Source organism: Ctenopharyngodon idella, chromosome 4 (genome assembly GCF_019924925.1).
Source record: "Ctenopharyngodon idella isolate HZGC_01 chromosome 4, HZGC01, whole genome shotgun sequence".
Lineage (NCBI taxonomy): Eukaryota > Metazoa > Chordata > Actinopteri > Cypriniformes > Xenocyprididae > Ctenopharyngodon > Ctenopharyngodon idella.
In genome coordinates, this window is record NC_067223.1 from 5,722,194 (window position 1) to 5,746,308 (window position 24,115).

Consider the following 24,115-nt stretch of genomic DNA (forward strand, 5'->3'; position numbering starts at 1 on the left):
ACGTCTGGGCCTCTATGTAACGTTCCGTGAAGCCGTCTACCACAGAGCCGAATAAGCCCGATGTGGAAATGGGGGAGTCTAGAAGAGCCGTCCTGTCAGTATCCTTAATCTCAGTGAGATTGGCTTTTGGTGGTCGCTTTAGTAGCGTGCAGAGCCAAGTCCGTTGCACTGCGCAGCTCTTTAAAGATTGCCAGTTCAGGTCCAGACTCGTCCATATGGTGGAGAAGTTTGGCCTGGTAAACTTGGACTACCACCATGGTGTGTAGGGCCGAGGCGGCCTGTCTGTCAGCGGCGAATGCTCTGGAGGCTAGCGCTTATGTGTTCCTGCTGGGCTTGGAAGGATGTAAGGCATTAGTCTTCCAGCCGATAGCTGTGGGTGCAGTGACAGCACTGGGGGGAGCTTTGTAGAGCCATTTGTATTCGGCACCGTCAACCGAAGAGAGAGCGGACGAAGAAGAAGTTTGGACGCATGCTGAGTAGGGGGCGCGCCACGTCTTAGTGAGTTCTTGATGGACCTCTGGGAGAATGGGGCTGGGCGCTGGTGAGGGGCCTGCTGGTGGCTGCAGGAACCATTTGTTGAGTCAGCTGAGGGCTGGCTCTTCTGGGACTGACCAGTCCAAGCCGAGATTTTCAACAGCTTTAGTGAGGACTTAGTGAGTCCATACGAGGCCGTGCATCATCACTCTGCTTTGGCGGCAGAGGGGCGGAATCATCACCGGAGTTCGCCCATTCTTCACAGTTAGAGGAGGCCAGAGACATTGAGTCCAGTTCTTCCTCAGATCCGTTGAGGAGCGGTGAGGCGCGCTGATCTTCACGGGTGAAGAACAGAGGACTCTTCAAAGTGAGGGGAGAGCGAGGCATGCGGGCACTGGGCCGACGTGAGCTCGCTTCTGCTTCACTGCTCAGCTGGGCAGCTTCGTTTCTTCTTTTGCCTCAGCTCGAGAGGGAATGGAGAAGTAGAAGCGGCAGGATTGCTAAAAAGCACAATCCAGGTGCGCAGTGTTGCCAGGTTCAGCTTCTTGCAGTGCGGGCAGCTGGAATCCAGAAGCACCGCCTCAGCGTGGGCACAGCCCAGGCAAGAGGCGCACTCAGAGTGCTCATCCAGAGCGTGCAGGTGAGTCCTGTACGAGCCGCATTCACGGTGCAACATTTGCAACAACGCTCTTTTATATAATCGCCGGATGGCCGCAGAGGAAAATGCTCGGTCAGCTTGCTTGCAGAGCGCCGTTTAGTCAGCTTGCTTGAAGAGCGTCTAGAAGCTTCAGTCTTCTTCGGGGCAGCAAGAAGATCTTCGCGCTGAAGGAGAAAGATTCAGACAAGATCTGGCATTTTTGTGGCCTTTATAGGCAGCCAACCCTGTCCATTTTGGCAGGCTGAAATGCCATTTGTCTGTGCACTTGCACAGACGTGAACCAATCAGACTTCAGGATTCGGAGCAAACAGGAGTTTTCCCCCATAAGTGTCAGCTGAAAACTGGCACAATGTGAGTGAACCGTATCAAAAGGGAACCAGCTATCCTTTTCTTCTTGCTACACTTCACACTTGTTAAATCTTTCAGGAACATCAGTGATACTATATTTACACCCACACAAACACACATATAAAGGGAATAATTTATGTCTAATCGCACATAATTATCATTAAATTAGCATAAACTGAAATCCTTTCTTCCCTATTCTAACACATATCTAAGAGAAAAGACTTAATAAACTTTAAAAAAAATATAGGACGGGACTTGATTTTTCTCAATTGAGAATAAATTATTTATAACAAACACTCCAACATTCCGTAAAAATATAAGAAATGTGGATTTTGATTTCATGTTGACGTAAAGTTTCAGTTTGATTTTCAATATCATGACCATGAGACATGTTGCAATGAAAAGGCAAGATGTACAATGATTATTTTATCTAATTTTTGTGCTAAATTGATTTTTACTGTAAATACAACCAGTAAACAAAAGAACTGGGTAATGTGCTTGTATGTTAATCATCACAGATCTTTGTTTAAAAACAACTAAATCTGATTGGTTCTTTGTGTTTGCAGGACCCACAAATGGGCGGAACAGATGCAGGAGGAACTAGTGCAGTTGATTGATGCTGAGAGCGGCATACAAAAGCTCAAAGAAGTAAGACCACACAACTGTTTTTCAGCGTGCTAAACATGCATATTAATATTTTCTATACGGCCACAAAAACTTCTTGATTTTATATAGGCAAGGCAATTTTATTTATATAGCACATTTCATACACTATGGTAATTCAAACAAATACATAAGAATAAAAATGGAATGCATAAGAAATAAAGATAACAGTAAAAACATACTGTTCCCCCCCCCCCCCCCCAAATAATATGCATACTGATGGCTTCAACATAAACATACCATCAATTACCAACATCATGGCAGGTCCTGTCTTTAAAGGTTTATAAGTTATCATTAAAAATCTATTTCCCTTTGAAGAAAATTAATGGGACTGGCTACGCGCTGATATCAGTGCTCAAGTCGCAAGGGCAGTAGTTCTAAAGTTCTCTTTCTGTGGGCAAAGAAAAGTTGTACAGGTTTAGAATGACATGAAGGTGACTAAATGATTACAGAATTTCAATTTTGGCTGAACTTTCCATATACAGCTTCAAAAGGGGCAAAACATCAGCATCTCTGTGACCCAGTCTCATCAAAACCTTGTACTGTATGCCATGTGGTTTGCCATTCTGAAAGTGCTTGTGTCCAAGGCCAATGTGCAAAGAATATTTAATGTGTTCAGATAGGTTTACAGTGGGAGAAAGCCAAAGAATTCCATCAACCCACAATGCCTGCTGCCTGCTGTTAAACTTGGTGGTGATCTGCAATGATATATGTGGTCATCTTATGGGGGTCATGAGGTCCAATGATTCCTTTGGTCCAAAGATTGTTCTGTCATATATAACAGCTAAGGAATATGGCCATTTTTTACAGGACACAAAGTACACACCAGTGCAGGTCCAATCACAATCCAATCACCAATTATGGTGTATTTTCACTGCAAAACAAATTTAAGAGTGAATATGCTAAATTATCAGATACTAACATCCTCAAACCTACATCGGATGTTCTGGAAAGCAGAGTACAAAGTATATTACCTTTTTTATTTATGGAATTTGTGCCACAGTATTGATGGCAACAGTCAGAGAAAAGACCCGATAATTCTTAATTTGGCCTTGAAGTTAATATTGATATTGTATTATTATATTTTTTTAAATTCATTTTATTTATTATTTTAAATTCTATTCCAGTATTCTCAACCCATCATAAGTACTGACGCTTTACAAGAGACCTTCTAACCACTAAATAATTTCCTGTTTGGTTTAGCAGAGTCTGAAACATATTCTATAATTCATATACATTCTTACCAGCTTTATTTTATTTTTTTTACATAGCTGTCTTGGTTTAATTGTAGTAGCTAGCAAAAAGGTTGAATATTAAATCTGTTACTGTTTTTTATGCATTGCTTATCTGTTACTGCCTTTTTTATATTTGACTAATTAGATTTGCAGGTACAATTTTAATGAATGCTGTTGTCTGTCAAGGCTATGACACCACAAGAGTTTTCTGCCTTTTCTTTCTATTTGCTCATAAGTAATGGCTTTTTAGACAAATTTCAGCAAGTAAACATGAACCTCTGTCTTTCTCAGATTTTCCTGCAACTTCAGAGACACTATGTTGTGAAGCAAAACAACGCTCAACAGCTGGTAGCAAAAGCTGCACATGAAATTGAGAATCTTCTTGCCAACCGTTCCAAAGCTCTAGAAGTAAGTATCGAGTATTATGATACATTATCAACCCAATATTCAAAACGTGTCACTTTTAAGGCATTTTTTAGATGTTACCCAGGGTTTTTCCTGAATGGGTCAAAAAATATCATTTGGTGGTGTCGGACGAACACGGCCATCTGTGTTTTAAAAATCTGTAAATCATTTTAAAAATATGTGAATTTATATGTAAAAAGTCACAGAATGACTGATTTGAAAAGTTAGTAATAAAATGAACAACCAAGTAACACATTACATAGAAAAAGTGGCAGGTCTATTATTTTGCATTTACACTCCAAGACTTAATGCACAGATAATTTGACATACAGTATCAGATTGTTTTGCTTCATCCATTGCTATGGTTATTATCACTGTTGATCGGATTCATTGGCGCATTTAAATATGGTTGTCAATCCAGAAACTTTGCATTGTGAATTTAGCAGCATGAAAAATATATACAGAAAGTGAGCAAAGATCACTGCCATTATAATTACTGAAGCTGTTAATTATTTCAGTTCAATGCAAGGTACACAAAGCTTTACCCTTGCGAAAACTCCCATTATAATCAATGAAGCTGTCTACGCTGAGCAATGAATCTCTTATTGACATGATGTTTGTACTTTTGTGATAAAGAAAGGATTCACGAGTAAACAAAAACTCTGGCATTTTGTGTGGTGTTGAGCGGATACTGACTTAAATGCATCTGATTGGCCATTGCGTTCATGCGCCCAACAGAAATGTCTCTGATTGGCTACAAAGCTCAACGCTGCAAAAACATGTTGTAAAGCGAAACCTTTGATTGTTCACAGAGTGCTTACATTAACACTCAACAGGAATGGTGTAAAGTATTTTAAAGCAGCCGACTATCAGCAGGTACCAGGTACTGCAGAATGGCAGGTAGTACCACAATGCAATCAAATGTATGTGTTTGATTTGAGGTAACCATATTTAATCATATGGATTTCCACCTGTTGAGGTGTATTCTAGTTGTCATACTAACATACTGCCCTTGCTATTTCAGCAGTATATTTTCTGTATAATTTTTCTGTATAAATTTTGTGTATATCAAAATAACCGTTAAGCATTAAGGTATTATGTAGTCATTTAAGACATTACTCCTTATATGGAACCTTTGAAATCGAGAACCCTGGGGTTCTGTATAAAAAAACCCACTGAACCTTTTTTTTCCTTTTTTTTCTAAGAGTGTGTAATATGTACTAAGTTAGTGTTCCAAACACAGCCATGTTTTTTTTTTCTGCTTGTTCCAAACCCTTCCAACATTTATATTGTTAGTAAATTAGATCTGGCAGAAAGATCCAGCTTGGATCGATCTGCATTGATCTAGCTTTGATAAAACTGAGTCCAGAATGTTGGCAGGGCCGCTTCAAGCTGAAAGTTAATTAGTTTGTCGATACGCTCTGTCCTTTTGATTTTCTTTCTTGATAAACTGTATGCTGCATGCCCTAAAAACTATGTTTCAAGAGCATTTTCTATTGTTGTATGAATAGAAATCATTAGATATGATTATGCTGGCTCATTTTCCCAGACAGTGGAGAAATGCCATATGTTGTGTGTGCTCAAGCAGGGTCAGTCAGTGTTATAAATGTTTAACTCTTGCCCCTGAAGTGCAGGTGATGTATATGGCAGACTGTGTGGAGCTGCTTTTATTGGTGAGCATTAAACACATCGCTGACAGCTCACCCTGATGACTAAATAAAAGTATTGACCTTTCACTTCCTCTCTTTCTTTCTCACTGTCCCTTTCCTTTTTTTCACCTGCTGGCTTTTTTCTGTCATGCTTAATTGGTCTGAATTAAGTGCTCTTGTTTTAATGGATATGAAAGCATTAGTGTGCCTCATATGATGGAAATAACTGCTCTTAGGTCATTGGATCTGTAATAGCTGGTTGTGGTGCATGGACAGTTTGGCTGTTTGCTTCCCTGTCCATTTGTGTGTGTGTATTTTTGGCAGATTGTTTCTACCTCCAGTCACAATGCCCAGGCTAGACACTGTCCTAATGTCACCCCTTTTTAAAATAGTCTTTATCCAGTGTTTTCCCTCTGCCGTCCACCAGCACAAACACAGACAAGACCATCTCTTGATTGTTTTCGTGCTTTCCTCTCCTCTTCTTTTATCGTCACATTTAGAAGGAAATATTTCCGTGACTCATTACAGTTGTGCTCTGGACATCCTGCCTGTAGAAGATCCACAAGTATATCAAGTTTGGCAACTCCAGTGAATCAAGAACCCAAAGCATTAAATTAAATGAATTAAATGAAGCTAATCCAATTTTGTTGTTAAATATTGAAGCGCTTCTTTTTAAAATGTTTCAGATTTTCTGTGGACTTTTATTGTGGAATTTTCTGTGATTTTTATACTTGTGCACTAACATTTCATTCTTTCTTTCTTTCTACAAAGGCTGCATTTATTTGATGAAAAATACAGTAAAAACAGTAATAATGCTTGATATTTTTGTGGAAGCCGTAATACTTTTATTTTCAGAATTCTTTGATGAATAGACAGTTTAAAATATTATTTATTTTAAGTAAATGTAATTACTAAAAAATACAATAACATGAAAATATGGTGACTGAAAAATAGAAGTTTGTTCAGAATATGACCAGAAATGTGTTTTGGCAAAGTAAATGGGCTCAATTATTTTTTGATATTATGTTGACCTCAATAGTTATTTGCCCACAATGATTAGTGGCCTTGCATGTTCAGATAGGTCAGACACACAACATAGTTTCTTAAAAGCTTAAAGGCCCATTCACACCAAGGATAAAGAATAGCAGAGTTCACATTAAGCCCTGGTTATACTTCATTTTTTTACTCATACGCTAGTGAACGCGCACAGTCGAACGCACAGCCTTGGAAAGTATACTTCAGTTGACTCGTACGCATACACAGGCGTTTGATGCATGCGCAGTTTTGAGCAATCTCTTGCCACGAGTTACAACCCATGTAAACATCTTTGTATTCTTTCATGCTAGAGCTGTACAAATGAGGGTACTTTCTAACTTCTTCGCACAATCTCTTGTCTATGTAGGCCTCCATTGTTGCTGTAGCTTGCATGTGTTCCGGTCTGTTCTGTTTTATGCAGTTTTTCTTTGGCTACCTTGTGAATCGACGCCCCCAGGGCACGGTTGCCACCTTGTGGATAAACAAATTACTGCAAAAACAATTAAATGTGCATGTGCGACCTGCACGTACAAAGTACGGTTACAAAAATCCAGCAGTGCGCATACAGTACGCGCGTACTTTTCTGATGACGAAATTGTACACTGACCCTCACGTATGCGTAAAAATTGAACTGTACTTTGGGCTTTACAGCTATAATGATACTGGCACAGAGAAACTATATCGTTGGGATCACTTTCAAAACGATTTTATTCAGCTGATGAATGATGAACATCGACAGCCAATCAGAATCCATCCTGCTGTAACAAACTCGAGCATTTAAAGTGACAGACAAGCATGTGCATGTAATAAACAGAATCTTCATTATCTTTATAGCTATCGTTCTTGAATGGGCCTTTAGAGTTCAAACAAATCTTATAAATTAACTTTATTTTTATTTTATTTTTTTTAGATGGAGCAGCATCTCATCTTAGCAATTAAATTGCACTCTTTTAGCAAGTGTTTAGCCTTTAATCCATTCAGCTCAGGAACATTATTTATAGCTCATATTTCAGTAAATAGAAAAACAGTGTGAAGCTGTTGCCAGGAAGAGTTTTAAAAGTAGATCTAGACATGTTTGTCAGATAATCTCACCCCTCTCTTGTCAGTCAGCACACACATCTTTGTCAAATCTTGATTTATGGTCTCATTTCTGAAAACTGTTTGTCGTATCTGCTGTGCTTTAGGTACAGTAAATGAGTTTGTTTGTTATTGTGGCACCACCAGTATCAGATTAACCTGCTTCTAAAAGGCATGTAAAGCAAGACACACTCTGACTGGTTGCGTTGCACATCAGTCCGATGGTATCTTCCTGTCTAACTGGGCTGAATCATCCCCAAACTCATCACTCAACTGTTGCCACCAAGAAACGTTCTACCAAGGAAGTGCTTTTCCTAGAGAATTGTGGATTGTGGATCTTATTCCACCACAGGAAGACAGCTGTCACTATGATGATGAGCATATCTTGCCAGTCATGTGGTGCTGTTCACGTTCCTGTTGTTCTTTCCCGAGTGACCCCTCGGGCACAGGATGACCACAGATCATGTCTTGTACTAATCAATATCTGCTGGATCAGACCTGACTGATCTCGAGGCCAAACGTGACTTTAGGATGCTGTGGTTGGATTAGACTGATTGATTGATTGGCAGCTCTGTTAAGTTGATCAGTGGGTGTCTTTAATTTGGAGCCATCCATCAGCAGCTGCCTGCGCAGTCGATGCGAGTTAACAGAGGTGGCTTGACGTGCAGCCGGGATGCTGTGTTGTCTAACAGGAAGCTGAAGGTGCTGGCTGCTGATGGAGACAGTGTTTTCTTTAACGTCAATCAAATCACGTAAACAGTAAAAATGTCTCACTCTTGTCACTCTCTCTCTCTCTCCCTTGACTTTATTCCAATTACAGCAATTCAACCTACTAAAATGAACCTTTCCTTGTCAATCACTTGTTTCTTCCCACTTCCTCTCTCTGTGTGTGTCTCTCTCTCTCGCTCTCTCTCTCTCTCTCTCTCTCGCTCTCTCTCTCTCTCTCTCTCTCTCTCTCTCTCTCTCTCTCTCTCTCTCTCCAGCTGTTTTCTGGACATCGTTCCAACACTCACTTTTTTTTTTTTTTATCCTACTGACCTCCCTTTACACTAACAAATTTAATGAATACATACTATTACACAACATATATATATATATATATATATATATATATATATATATATATATACTGTATAAAAATGCATCATTTATTCAACAGTTGACAGAAGTTAGATCCCCAATAAGCATCGCACTTTACCCACATTGAGCCAAAATGTGGTCATTTTGGACATTGTAGTGTTGACAGCATCCGTTAAACTCAAGCCTTTAACCCTGCTACCCAAGATGTAATAAAAAGGATAATATTTTTTCCTTAAATTTGTAGGAAATATAAGTTATATCAGTAAATGCAAATCAACATTTAGGCCTCAACTATCTAGCACCAATTTTTCAGTTTGTTTGTTTCATATGATTTATATACTCTCTAATAGTTTCTATTTATTTTGTCAGCTTTATTGCTAGACAAATATGAAATCACACAAATTTTGGTTTTAAACTACATTTGGAACATTTTAAACAAATTTTGGTAACAGGGTTGCAAATATTGCAAACCTCACATAAATGAATAGAAAATAAATTCACTTATAAACTGGTAAAAATATTTATTTTGCCCTCTTGCGATCGATCAACATTTTTTTAAAGTTAAGTACCTTTAGTACCTCTAAATAGATAGATAGATAGATAGATAGATAGATAGATTTATTGATTTACAACACAACTGGGTTATGTTGCATTTAATTAACATTATTTATTTCAGTAAACTTTTATTTATTAAAACTATTTATTAGTTTATTACATAAGGTTAATTCATTGCCATTTAGTTGAATCAGGTTAACATTCTTAAATAATCCAAAACTATTAAGTTCAAATTATCCTAAAATTAATATCAAACAAAAAATTAAAATAAGTAATCCAGTTTAATTGATTAGTTTATTTAGTGAATGCATTCAAGAACAATTTTTACAACTTTTACAAAAGTTATGTAAGAATAATACTTTAACAAAATCTTTACTCTGTAAACACATTTATTGTTAGGCATTAGCCAGAAGACAGTTTTGTTAAATCTATGGCATGCCCAAAGTATTTGTTTTTATGATTAAACTTAAATTCTTGTTAGCAGGTCCTCAACCCAAGCACATGCTCTACACTTCACCACAGTGGGAACCCCCAAAAAACACTAACATACCAGAAACTCTTTTAAATAGAGACATAAAAGAGCATTAAACATTGACAAGTCTCCCAATTTTATCATCTTGTTTAAAAAAAATATGCATAAAATAACATTTTATTTCAACATTTACTCTCTCTCTCCAGCCCTGTGCAATGATGGGAAGGGGAAATCCTGTGTTGGATTAACTTAATTTACTTAAGTAAATTGAACAAGCATCAAATGTTATTTTTGGCTTACTTAATTGAAACATGTGGTTTCAAAATGAAAATATTGAGTCGAGCCAAAACGCAACTGTTTCGAGTCAGTTTAACACAATGCAATTGTTTGAATGAGAAACCTAATACAATGGTGTTAAATGAAAAAAAAATATATATATACTTATGTATTATATTATATACTTATATATTATATTATATTAAGTAAAATAGTCAATTTTTAGTTAGATTGATCTGTTTTTGACACTTTATGCAATACTTTTTTCTCAACACCTCATTTGTGTCATGAATGTGTCTATGATGCCTTAAAGTTCTGTCTAGGTGGGCAGCTCAAAGTTTTGGAACAGATCCAGTGTGTGTACGTATGGTAATTCAAAGTATCTGCTTCTCTTTTTAGAAAGAAAGAGGTTCTTTCACAGTGATCTGAGAGACCAACTGCTAAATGCTGCATCAAAAGAAAGAAAAATGAAAAGCATGACAGAGAGAGAGACACACTGAGGAAAGAGCCACTTGCATCCATCAAAAGGGAAAGAACAGATGGAAAGGAAGGGTGTTTGTTTGCTCTCTGTTTGATGTTGCAGATAAAACGGCACCAGCCAGTTCAGTCGTTCTAAGCGCTGATTCTTAGACAGCTAAATATCATTAGAGTTTCTGGAAACTAGATTGCAGACTCTCATGGGCCAATACTGTACACACTAAATTTATCTCTAGGAGCACTTTCCCTCTCCTCTCTGCACTCGTTTCTTATCCTATCAGTCTTTTTCTCGATGATGTGCAGTGAAGGGCCAGAGAGCTTCAGGATAACATCAGTAAACAGCACTGGGTTGTTTTGTATGGTTTCAATGATGTACAGTTCACTCCAGTACAGTTAGCTTTGTTGAGGAAAGGCATGCTATTACTATCTAATGTAATCTATTCTTCCTTCCCAACACTGGTTGTAGTCTTACTCAATTTCTGTGTAAGTCTAGACTGGCTGATTAGATTTTATGAAGGAGAACTTCACCTTGTGAAATGTACTGAATTAGTCGCTCATTGTAATGGGGTACAGTGAGGATTTGAAGGGTAGGACGTCAGACTACAATACCCATAAGAATCCAGTGCTTCTTAGAGGACAAACGGCTGTCAAAGGTAACACCTGTCACATAATTGAAGCAGCGTAAATGACTGTGACGTCCATAATAACTCGAAAATGGGAAGAGACCTTTTTTGTCGTACTGCCTGTTGGAACTATCCTGAGATTTAAAACATATCGGCCACTGGCAAAGCATTCATAGTAAATCATCTTACTAGGCTGTGTTACAGTTGTACTACCAGAAGCATCATCACTGGTTTGCATAAACGGATCCTAGTGGCTGCTGGTTGCCATGATGCTTGGTTGCTACGGTACCTTGGCTCCATACACAGGCACTGCTAAACTTAGCCGTACCGCCTGTCTCCAAACAACAAATGTTGGAAACAAATGATAGAAGGCTCACTCTAACTTTCTGCAAACTCCACCAACCCAATATGAGACATAATGAAGCACTAGTGTGAGAGCTGGCAGTAGTTAAACTCTCATCTCAAGCAATGCAGAGCTGCATAATTACAGTGCTGTCCACCCACAGTGTGAGTGTACCAGGAGATATTTTCACCTCTGCTTAAACACCCTGTACTGGGAACTTTAATGGGATGTTACGAGGATGGGTAATCTTACAGTTGATTCACTGATCTTTTTTAGTGAGACTGAAGAGGCTGATGGGTCTCCATGTGTTGTTGTTTGGCTAGATATACTGTATACAAATGAGAGATTAAGAGTATAGAGCTATAAAGTTAATATAGAAATTTTTGCCCAGATAATTTGGCGTTGGAACAATATGATGAAAATAGTTCGATCTCCGATTTGAGATTTGGTGAATCTGAGCAAAGTATGCGACGTTAAGATCTCTTCTAAATTTCTAGATACGCATGTAAGATCACTGGGAGAAAAATCTTAGAAGCAGAAGAACAAATTTGAGCTTTATTTAATCTTATTATTGTCCTACAGGAAAAACAAACAAACAAAAAAGCTGTTCAAGAGAGTTTTCATTTGTGTTTTTTCTCTCTTTCTCTCAGTCTTTGTTAAAGGATTAGTTCACTTTAAAATAAAAATTACCCCAAGATTTACTCACCCTCAAGCCATCCTAGGTGTATCTGACTTTCTTCTTTCTGATGAACATAATCGGAGTTAAAATAATAAATATCCTGATGTGTCCACACTTTATAACGTCAGTGAAGGTGGGCAACAAGTTTGAAGTTGAAGAAAATGCATCCATCCATCATAAACGTCCTCCACACGGCTCCGGAGGGTTAATAAAGGCCTTCTGAAGCGAAGCAATGAGTTTGTGTAAGAAAAATATCCATATTTTACAGATTATAAAGTAAAATATCTAGCTTCCGCCAGACCGCCCTCCGTATTCAACTTACAAAGAAAGTGTAAAACTCTTGCAGTTCAAAATGCTTACGCTACGTCCTACGCCTTCCCTATTCAACTTGCGGAAAAGTTCATAACTTTTTTGTAAGTTGAATATGGAAGGCGTCCTGGTGGAACCTATATATTTTACTTTATAACTTGTTAAATATGGATATTTTTCCTATACAAATGCATCGCTTCGCTTCAGAAAGCCTTTATTAACCCCCCAGGCCATGTGGAGTTCGTTTATGATGGATGGATGAGCTTCTTGAGCTTCAAACTCGTTGCCCGTTCACTATACGTTCGCCATTATAAAGTTAGGACGCGTCAGGATATTTATTAATGTAACTCCAATTGTGTTCATCAGAAAGAAGAAAGTCATATACACCTGGATGGCTTGAGGGTGAGTAAAGCTTGGGGTAATTTTCATTTTTAAAGTGAACTAATCCTTTAAGGTTGAAGCTGTAGTGATCAACATTAGCGTAATCCATTTCAGTTAATCGGCCAAGGGTAGAAATACTTTTTTAAAAGATAGATTTTTCAATATTTGTCTCAGTAGTACTGATTCAAAACTGCTATAGTCAAAATGATTAAAGATTTAAACACACATTTTTTTTTTTTTAATTAAAACAAATCTAAATTATTTATTTTTAAAATATATTTTTATTTCATTTTCTATTCTTAAACCTAACCCTCACAAACTATTTAATTATTTATTTATTTATTTTTTCTGTTTATTTAATTTTTTGCTGTATTTTTTTATTATTTATTTTTTTTTATTTTTTTTTACAGTATTTGTGTATGTATTTTTAGGTTTTACTGTCCTAGTGGAGGCATTTTGAAATAAGAACTTTATCCACACAAACATGCACACATATATGGAGCCATCTGTTTCAAAGCATGTTGTGTTGGTGTGGATCAGATCCCTTGGCCTCAGGCTGGTCTTCAGTATGTTGAAGAGTTGTGCTAGATGCCAGTTTCCTCATGTTGGGCTTGGAACAGTTGACAGAAGTTAGATCCCCAATAAGCATCACACTTTACCCACATTGAACCAAAATGGCTCTTGTTGAACTCTGGAAAGCCAGTACAGTTTACCCTGCCTCAAGCCAACATGGCCTCGGCTCCCATCAATCTTTGCCAGGCTGAACATGATGAGCATTATAGGGATCATAGTCTTCTTTTTTTTTTTTATCTGTGTTTACACTGTGCTGAGAAGTGTGAAAACTACTCGATGCTGTTGTAGTATTGATGTATACAAGTGAATCCAGAAATCTTGAGAAAAGTTCAGAAGTTCATTCTCTCCATGTTGGTGAGTCACATTAAAAGGTTAAGAGTGCCGCTCACAATATGGACGCTTTCCAGCAACTCTATTAAAGATTTTCAGTTTCAGATTTTCATTTGCTAAATTAATAAATGGACCTTATTCACCTCATTTCGATTTGGCTGCTGGTTTTGTTACTTGTTATAGGTCCAAGCAGGGAAGGCATTAAGATTTTAATAAAAAATTTAAGATTAAGATCAAATTTATATATTTATTTAAGGAAAAACATCTTTTTTTTTAGATGCCATGACTAGTCACTGTTTCTTTTAATTTCTTGAGCATTTAAAATCATGTTTTACCTCCACTTATTCATTGTGGCGCTGTGTTGCCCCTGTGGAAAATTTAATGTCTTTTATGATTAACCTTTCATGCTTTGATGAATGTACAGTGAATACTGTATACATTATAATCAGCAGCTGTTGAAACAAGAAAATTCTAAACAAAAATGAGACAAAATAGAGATCCTGTTAAACTAACTGTGCTAAATGACACATATTCACAACAGCAGGGAGACGTGACAAATCCACCCTGCAGCATTTCACGCCATTCCTTCTATTATTCCTCAACACTGTGGCAGTATTCAAAGGGTAATTGGCTGACTTTTGAAGAGCTTGTCAATGCCTAACAAAATGTGACTTTTTTAATGGTGAATGTAGTGCTGTTATACAGAGCCACATAAGCTGGGTAGTTTTTAGTGGAGTTTTACTTCTTTAATGTTAAAATGCCCTCATCAAAGGAGAAACTACATATATATTATTTAATTATTGCTTTAATTAGTCATGTAATTAGGTTAGCCAGAGGGCACATATAACCCCCGTTTTGTTCATGTATTAATGTGTGTGTGTGTGTGTGTGTGTGTGTGTGCATTCGTCCTTTTGTTGATTTATTTTATTTTATTTATTTCTTTTAGCTTTTCTTTGATTTCTTTTTGTTTTTCGCTAAGTATTCTGGGAATTAAAGTGTAGATACACAGGAGCAGCAGATGTTTGTGTTCTCAGCATGTATACAGTGATGCTCTGCACATCAGGTGTTTGTACCTGAGAGCTGCTGAACAAGAGTGACTAATTAGCTATTGATGCATAATGTGAGTTTGTGCATTGCTGACAAAGTGCTGTTAGAGATTTTATCTCGTTTTTCTCTGCACACATTAGCTGGACTGACTTCTGGGATTTTGCATTATGGTTGTATTATGGCTGATACCAGAGAGTCTGAAAAGAGTTTAATCTTTTACTGGACTGATAAATGTGGGAGATGGGATCTGTGCACATATGTCAGGCGAACATCTTACTGTTTTCATTGTGCTGTAATGATAAAAAAGTTGCTCGTTTTCAAACTTTTAATTGACAAAAACTTAATAGCATAGTTTTAATAACTGTTCCATCCATCCATCCATCCATCCATCCATTCACCTTCCTCACTCACTCAACAATCCATCCATCCATCCATCCATCCACCTCCCTCACTCACTCAACAATCCATCCATCCATTCACCTCCCTCACTCACTCAACAATCCATCCATTTATCCATCCATCCACCCACCTCACGTCATCCATCCATCCATCCATCCATCCATCCATCCATCTCACTCAACAATCCATCCATCCATCCACCTCACTCACTCACTCACTCACTCACTCACTCAACAATCCATCCATCCATCCATCCACCCACCTCACCTCACCTCACCTCACCTCACCTCACCTCATCCATCCATCCATCCATCCATCTCACTCAACAATCCATCCATCCATCCACCTCACTCACTCACTCACTCACTCACTCACTCACTCACTCACTCACTCACTCACTCAACAATCCATCCATCATCCATCCATGCATCCATCCATCCATCCACCTCACTTACTCAACAGTCCATCCATCCATCCATCCATCATCCACTCAATCCATCCATCCATCCATCCATCCATCACCTCACTCAACAATCCATCCATCCATCCATCCACCTGACCTCACCTCACCTACCTCACCTCATCAATCCATCCATCCATCCATCCACCTCACTCACTCACTCACTCACTCACTCACTCACTCACTCACTCACTCACTCACTCACTCACTCACTCAACAATCCATCCATCCATCCATCCATCCATCCATCCACCCATCCATCTCACTCACTCACTCACTCAACAATCCATCCATCATCCATCCATGCATCCATCCATCATCCATCCATGCATCCATCCATCCATCCATCCACCTCACTTACTCAACAATCCATCATCCATCCATCCATCCACCTCACTTACTCAACAATCCATCATCCATCCATCCATCCACTCAACTCACTCAACAATCCATCCATCCATCCATCCATCCATCCATCCATCCATCCATCCATCCATCCATCCATCCAACTCAACTCAACTCAACTCAACTCAACTCAACTCAACTCAACTCAACTCAACTCAACTCAACTCAACTCAACTCAACTCAACTCAACTCAACTCACTCAACAATCCATCCATCCATCCATCCATCCATCCACCTCACTCAACAATCCATCCATCCATCCATCCACCTGACCTCACCTCACCTCACCTCACCTCACCTCACCTCATCCATCCATCCATCCATCCATCCATCCACCTCACTCACTGACTCACTGACTCACTCACTCAACAATCCATCCATCTCAATCCCTCACTCACCCACCTACTCACCCATCCATCCATCCATCCCACTCACTCATTCACTCACTCATTCACTCACTCACTCACCCATCCATCCATCCAGGATCTTTATGCTGAAAATCAAGACTCTTGTCATGCAGATTGCGGTGTCAATTGAAAACCACGGACTACCCATCCTCCCTGGATTGTGTGCTAGCAGAGGCCGGCACTAAGACAAACACACACCCCAGTCCTAATGAGACTGAGACAACACCGCTGGGGTTGTTATGGCAACAGCTCATCAGAGTGCGTAGACCATGGGGTCAATCAGTTATTATGGGATGTCTGAAGTGGGAGGAGAGGTTTCATCATCTAGCCATGCGTTACACTTGTTCATTCTTTTCCCCTGGAGGATCAAGTGATTAAAAAAAACTGTATTTTTAGTCATATTTTAATGGTGATATTCCAGTGGATCTTTTATTTGGATTAACATCACAAAGTCTTGAAATTGCACTACATTTTGTGCTTACAGCATAAAAAGCCTTCAAAGGTCTCTCAGGATTATGCAAGATGTGTGTATGTTGGCTTTAATTAGCTTTAGTGGCATTTATGCTCTTCTGATATCATTTAATCTGGCAGCAGTGATATCAAGCTGATGTTCTTCTGTTCATTGGAAAGCTAAAAGAGAGTAATGCTGCCTTCAAGTCATGTCAAAAAGATCTTATGAAGGTCACATGAATACACTGGCATGATAATTACTCAAGAGATACTTTCTTTAAACCCTGACATTTTGAGTTGGGTTGTGTAAATTTAATTGTTAATTTAAAAAAAAAAAAAAAAATTCATTTTGCTGATGAAGAATAACTGCAAGTTTGCTGAGAAATTCTACTCATTTAGGCGTTTTAAGCTATTACGTATCTTCTGAAAGAGTAGAGAATCTTCGGATCAAAACAATAGTAGAAAAATTAGCAGAAACAAGCGATAAAAGCATTGCTTGTTTATGTACATTGTAGTCTTTAAAAGAACATGATTTTTCTCAGCTTTTTGTTCAAAATTTAGCTTTTTTCATTAAACTTACCCACATTCAAGTTTTGATAATAAGAATGCATGAAGCTAGAATAAAATGTTTTGTTGTTGTTGTTGTTATTGTTATTTAAAAGCAGAGGCTTTTGAATATTGCATGTTCAGATGTGCATACAACAAAATATTCTGGGGGCCATTACATTTTTGTGAAAATTATCAAAAATGCTGGCAGTGGCTGGCAACTTTTTTGGGGAGAGTCACACTACATGACATTTTTGCAATCTGAACTAACCTTGCCTTGACATAAAAAAGGTCAAATTATCTGATCATTTTAAAAGACTTATTGACCTTGACAAACAGTCATGATGGTCCTGTTTTATGCTCTTTTTCCTGTTTTATGTTGGTTGCACCACATGACGTGGTGCAAGAAGTGAAGTCAAAGCATTCGCCTTTGTTAAAATGACAAACCCACCACTGTTTATTTGATCAAAATCTCTCCATCTCATATAGTGTGATCTTTGGCAGCGAGCATCAAATGAGAATTTCTTAATTTGTTTTCGGTCCCATGGTTATCAACATTAATTTGACATCATGAACCCCTAATCTTCAATCTAATTTCAAGGCCATAAAAGTAAAAAATAAAAAAATAAATAAGGAAACATAAAAAAAAGGCTCCGGGACAAGTTTCAAGAATGAGATGTGAAAGTTCCCAGGGGAAATTAGGCATACAGTGAGTTTCTAGTACAGACCAGATTATACTGTTATTAACCTAATCAGTTGAGAAGACCTGGACCGGACCTGAGATGCTGTCTAAATTTAGTGTGCCATCACTGAGGGGTTTTCTCATAGGCAGAGAATCTGGAGTAAAGGCTGAATGCAGGTCATGTGTCTTCTCGCTCAGTTTGATATGAGGTTTAAAGCTGAGCTTCATTTTCCCACATTAAAGCTGATTGTTGATTCAGTGATAAACCTTTATATTGGAACTCTGTCATGTTAATGCATTTATTTTGCATTATAAAGTATCTGGATGTTAAGATTTGGTTCTGAGGCTCTTTTATTAGATTTGAGAAAATCAATAAAGCTAACCTATCCTATAGATGATTACATAATGCTAGAACCGATGGGTTTTTTGGCATCCATTTTGGTTTAAAATGGTTTTATATGCCATATACCAGTAAGATTTTAAAAAAAGTTTTTGTCTATTATGCTTACCAAGGCTGCATTTATTTGTTCAAAAATACACTGAAAACAGTATGATTGTGAAGTCTTACTGCAATTTAAAATAACTCTTTTCTATTTGAATATATTTAGGGCCCAAGCACCGATGGTGTGAGGACCCTATTGTAATTGCTCGGCCAATTCTTCTTCTTCTCCGAAATGAATCGCATTTTTGAGGGCCTAAACATGCTCGAAAACTCATGAAACTTTGCACACACGTCAGAAGTGGTGAAAATTTACATCTGATATGGGTTTCAGAATTAGGTGTGGCAAAATGGCTCAATAGTCCCACCTACAAAATTTCAATTAAGCGCCCTTCGTGCTACGTTTCACGTACAGTTATGAAATTCGGTAGACAGATGTAACAGCCCAATACCTACAAAAAAGCCCATGGGTGCAAAATCTGTAAACCCAACAGGAAGTGAGATACTTTGAATTTTCTCTGCAAAATTTTGGCAGTTTTTGCCATTTCCAGACGTTGTACTTTAACAAACTCCTCCTAGAGTTTTTATCAGATCAACATCATATTTAGTCAGTCTAATCTAAAGGCTTTTGAGACGTTAAATTGCGAAGATCTAGAGTTTTTGCTTAAGGGCATGTCCGCGGTGGCCTGACAAAGTTCAATGTTTCGCCATGAAACAGGAAGTTGTTGTAACTCGGATATACAATGTTGGATCAGCCCCAAACTTCACATGTTTTATTAGAGTCCTGGCCTGAAGACATCCACATGGCAATATTCAGTTACAGTCATAGCACCACCTGTGGGTAACAGGAAATGACATGTTTTACACTGTGATTAACTACTCATGGAGATTTAACCAGAAGCACATCATATATGGTCAGTCTAATCTTAAGGCCTTCATGATGTTAAATTGCAAAAATCTTGAGTTTTCGTTGAAGGGTGTGTCCGTGGCGGCCTGACTAAGTCTGATGTTTCGCCATGAAAGGGGAATCACATTTTTGAAGGCCTAAACATGCTTGAAAACTCATGAAACTTTGCAGATGCGTCAGAACTGGTAAAAATTCACATCTGATATGGGTTTCAGAATTAGGTGTGGCAAAATGGCTCGATAGCGCCACCTACAAAATTTCAACGAAGTGCCCCTGACCCTACGTTTCACGTACAGGTATGAAATTCGGTACACACATCTAACAGTCTAATACCTACAAAAAAGTCTCTTGGAGTGAAATCTGAAAACCAACAGGAAGTCAGATATTTTTAATTTTCTTTGCAAAATTTGTGCAGTTTTTGCCATTTCCAGACATTGTACTTTAACGAACTCCTTCTAGAGCTTTAATCAGATCAACATCATATTTGGTCAGTCTAATCTAAAGGCCTTTGTGACATTGAATTGCGAAGATCTAGAGTTTTCCCTGAAGGGCGTGCCCGTGGCGGCCTGACAAAGTTCAATGTTTCGCCATGAAACAGGAAGTTGTTGTAACTCAGGTATACAATGTTGGATCAGCCCCAAACTTCACATGTCTTCACATGTCCTGACCTGAAGACATCTACATGCCAATATTCAGTCATAGCGCCACCTGCCGGCAACAGGAAATGACATGTTTTACACTGTGATTAAGTCCTCATAGAGATTCAAACAGAACCACATCAAATATGGTCAGTCTAATCTTAAGGCTTTAGCCATGTTAAATTGCACATATCTTGAGTTTTCGTTGGAGGGCGTGTCCGTGGCGGCCTGACAAAGTTCAATGTTTCACCATGAAAGAGGAAGCTGTTGTAACTCAGGCATACAGTGTCTGATCTGCCCCAAACTTCACATGTATGATAAGAGTCCTGGTCTAAAGACATCTATCTGCCAATATTCGGTTAGTCATAGCGCCACCTGCTAGCAACAGGAAATGGCATGCTTTACACTGTAATTCACTCCCAGGAACACATTTCAATATGCCACGAAGTACCAAACATATTAGAAACACGTTATATAATGCAACACTTGGCTAAGTGCTAATGTATGCAATTAACGCCACGAAACAGGAAGTTGTTGTAACTCAGGCATATGATGTCCAATTTGCTCCAAACTTCACATGTTTGATAATAGTCCATCTACATGGCAATATTCAATTACGGTCAAAGCGCCACCTGTTGGCAGAAGGAAGTGTGGCACTTTGAAATGACTTTGTCATAATTCTCCTGTATTTACTCGCTTTCATGCATGTCGCCCACTGTTCACAAGGCCATCGGGTGGCGGTAAGCCCGGGTGCGAGGGCCCTTTCATCGCTGCTTGCAGCTTTAATTTAAAATATAATTTATTCCTGTAATGCAAAGCTGCATTTTCAGCAGTCATTTTTCCAGTCTTCAGTGTCACATGATCCTTCAAAAATCATTCTAATATGCTAATGCCCTATCACTTTTGATCAATTTTAATACCCACCCCAAACTTTTGTACGATTGTGTATGTTTAGGCCTGTACATATATTCTGTAAAACTTTAAACCTATTCCTTATGTTTTGTAGGCGCTGGCCACTACTGCGGAGAAACTGCAAGAGAAGCACCAGTGGAAGGATGATCTTGATGTAATGCTTCACACATACACATTTTATAAACACTCACACATACACACAGGTGGAAAAAATAAGGCTGGGAAACTTTTGTCTGTGTATGTTTTCATTCAGTTCTTTATTGGAGAAGAACAGATACCTGACACATTTACACATGCCATCACCCCAATTAAGAGATAATCAATAGGGCTGTAAAATGTTGGCATCCTGATCTCAGACCTTGTGTCTGTTGTATTGATGCATTTCAGGTTCCCACGGACTGAAATATCAATTCTAATTTGCAGAGGAATGGATGTGATGACTAGATGTCTGTTATAGATTTGTCTGTCCAGTATTGTCAGAATGAGTCATCAAAATTTGTATCGCAGCAATATTTAATTTTTGAATCAGACTCACTATTTAACATGCTTTTAACAAACAAAAAGTTAAGTTTTAACCCAAAACTGTTTATTCAGTGGTTTTAACTGAATATATATATTGATAGAGCCTTTTGATTCTGTCACTTAACATATTACCTTAATACTACATAAAATATTGTGACAGTACCATGGTCAGGTAATATACAGTATATGATACTGAATGATTGGGATATATCTATATACTGTATATGGGTCAATGACGTGACAGGTCATTTTTTTGTCCAAAAGCCTTAATAATAATAAAAAACAAAGATATGACATCCAAAATATGTAAGGCAGTACAACTAGATCTCTTTTATTGAATCCAAAAGGTTTTAATTATATTTTGCTACATATAAAGGTATTATAAAGATTTTGAAGTGTCAAAAGGTCATTCGGTTTAAACCGTCCAAAGGCCAATACAGCCATTTCATTTGTGATTAAAATATCTTAAAATGTATTAAATGTATATATTTTTTATTCTGGCATGATTATATAACCTCATATATCAACATAGTGCAAAATGGTATTAAAATTATGTGTAGAAGTCATTGCTTTGTTATGAGAAAGAATGTCCAGAAAAAAGAATTTCATTGATGTCATTCGGAGTAACCAATATAAAGAGACCATTTTGGATCAAGTCATGCGATCAATATCATGTGACAGGATGTGACATCATTCAGACACTTGCAAAGGACCACATGGTCGTGAAGCAAAGTAACAAACTCTTTTTTAACCATTTGAAAAATTAATGTTTTAACTTGCTCATACGCATGTCCCGAAACATCAGGTTAGCATTGTTTGAAAATATCGTCATTCAGTATAACCAAAAGTGTCATTCGGTAAAACCGAAATTTTGGTTAAACCGAATGACTTTTTGGTGACACAACATTTTGTCCATATTGTAAAAAATGACAAAAGCGGTGTTAATTGATTATAAAAACCACATAATTTCATTGTTAACACTTAATAAAACTTCAAATGAATTATATCTCCATTATGTTTTTTTACACTTTTAAAAACCTTATCCGTCAGTGACCCATATACATTAAGAATGCATGAAAATAGATATAATAGATATTTTAAAAATAGATAATAGGTTTTTTTTTTTCATTTATAGGTCATCTTTACTATCATCTAATGTTCACCTTAAGTTTGTATTCAATTTAAAAAAAAATAATAATAATAATTAAATAACACTGTTAAATGTAATTTTTTTTAGCAAATCTCAGAATTGTTTTTAACTTTTCATTGTATAAATTTTGATTGTGATATATAACAAACTATAAAAAAAATGTAAAAATAAATAAAGTTGAAATAAACTATAAATATAAATATTATATAAAAAAACGAACACAAAAATTTCAAATGTTTAAATTACTAAAGTCACTCAAACTGAATTTTAAAAAGTAAATAAATGAAAGCTAAATAGAAATATTACAAAAAAAATAAGAATGACAAAAACACATAAAATCTAAAACTAAAGTAAATACTATAAGTAATAGAATTAATACTAAGCAGCACTTAAAATGAATGATTTTAGTTTTAATGTTGTCATTTTTATTTATTTACACAGTATTGACCAGAATAATCGAACAGAATTTTAATATTTCTAATTTACATGTTACTTCCATGATACATGTTAAAAAAGTTATTACCATGATTTCATATTTTTATACTTAAGATGTTACACTCGAGGGCCATTTCTAGGCAAAACACGTGTGGGTGCCTTTGTGTTCAAAAGTCCATCCTGCCTGCAGCTGTCACAGCAGGTGCTTCTCTTCAAGCGTTTGTTATGGACACAATTGTTGTGTTACCGGTGACAGACAGAGAGTTTTTCTTTTGAATTATTGATGGGATGCTGGTACCAACCATGTTAAAGACACAATCTACAAGGTCAAGAGTTTGATCCCATGTAGAGCTGACCTATAATTGCATGTCTCAGCAATTAGTGTACTATAACCTAAAAAGAGTGTCTGCCACATGATTGGCAAGCAAGTAGGACAGGTGGCGGCAGCCGGTGATGATCCACTCCTATGTCTCCAAGGCAACTGTATGTCAGATAGTGAGCTCGCTTGTTAACGCCCCACTAATGCTAGTCCTGACAGCGCCCTCACACTGTGAGGAGAACCACCCTGGGAGAAGACACACACACACACACACATTTTATAGGGACATATACAATAATAATAATAATGATGATTTTATTAGGCACTTTAATTTTTTTGGAAGAAAAAGGAAAAGTAATCAAACCAACCTGCAGTAAAACTATTACCAAAATAGATTAAAGACTTGATTGTGAAAACCTCTTTGCAACATTCTAGGAATGTTAATTTGTGACTATGAAATATAAAACCTAAAAAAACAAAATCAAAAACAAATGGAAATCATTTTATTTTTATTAGGTTGTTGCACAAAATCTTCCCTGCAACCTTCTGGGAATGTTTATGAATGATTATTAAAAACATACATAGTAAAGCATACATTTATTTTAGGATACACTATCCTAATGAATATTTACAATTTTGAAAAATATAGAAAATAAATGAAAACACTAACATATTCTGTCACTCATTATCAAACAGGTGAATGAGACTATCTACTACAATGCTAAGGACAAGGTAAGTTTTCGTTTTTAAATACA

The 24,115-nt window shown here is 37.4% G+C and overlaps 1 protein-coding gene across 5 annotated transcripts in view; it reads left to right on the forward strand.

Annotated features, from left to right (window-relative positions):
• cacna2d1a (calcium channel, voltage-dependent, alpha 2/delta subunit 1a) overlaps window positions 1-24,115 on the forward strand; it is an 84,634-nt gene that overhangs the window by 19,653 nt on the left and 40,866 nt on the right. For all 5 annotated transcript variants that reach the window (XM_051891076.1, XM_051891071.1, XM_051891073.1 and 2 more), the window contains 4 exons: window positions 2,047-2,128; window positions 3,670-3,786; window positions 21,029-21,088; window positions 24,057-24,092. In XM_051891076.1, the coding sequence (XP_051747036.1) occupies window positions 2,047-2,128; window positions 3,670-3,786; window positions 21,029-21,088; window positions 24,057-24,092 (295 nt within the window). The remainder of the gene's footprint in view (window positions 1-2,046; window positions 2,129-3,669; window positions 3,787-21,028; window positions 21,089-24,056; window positions 24,093-24,115) is intronic.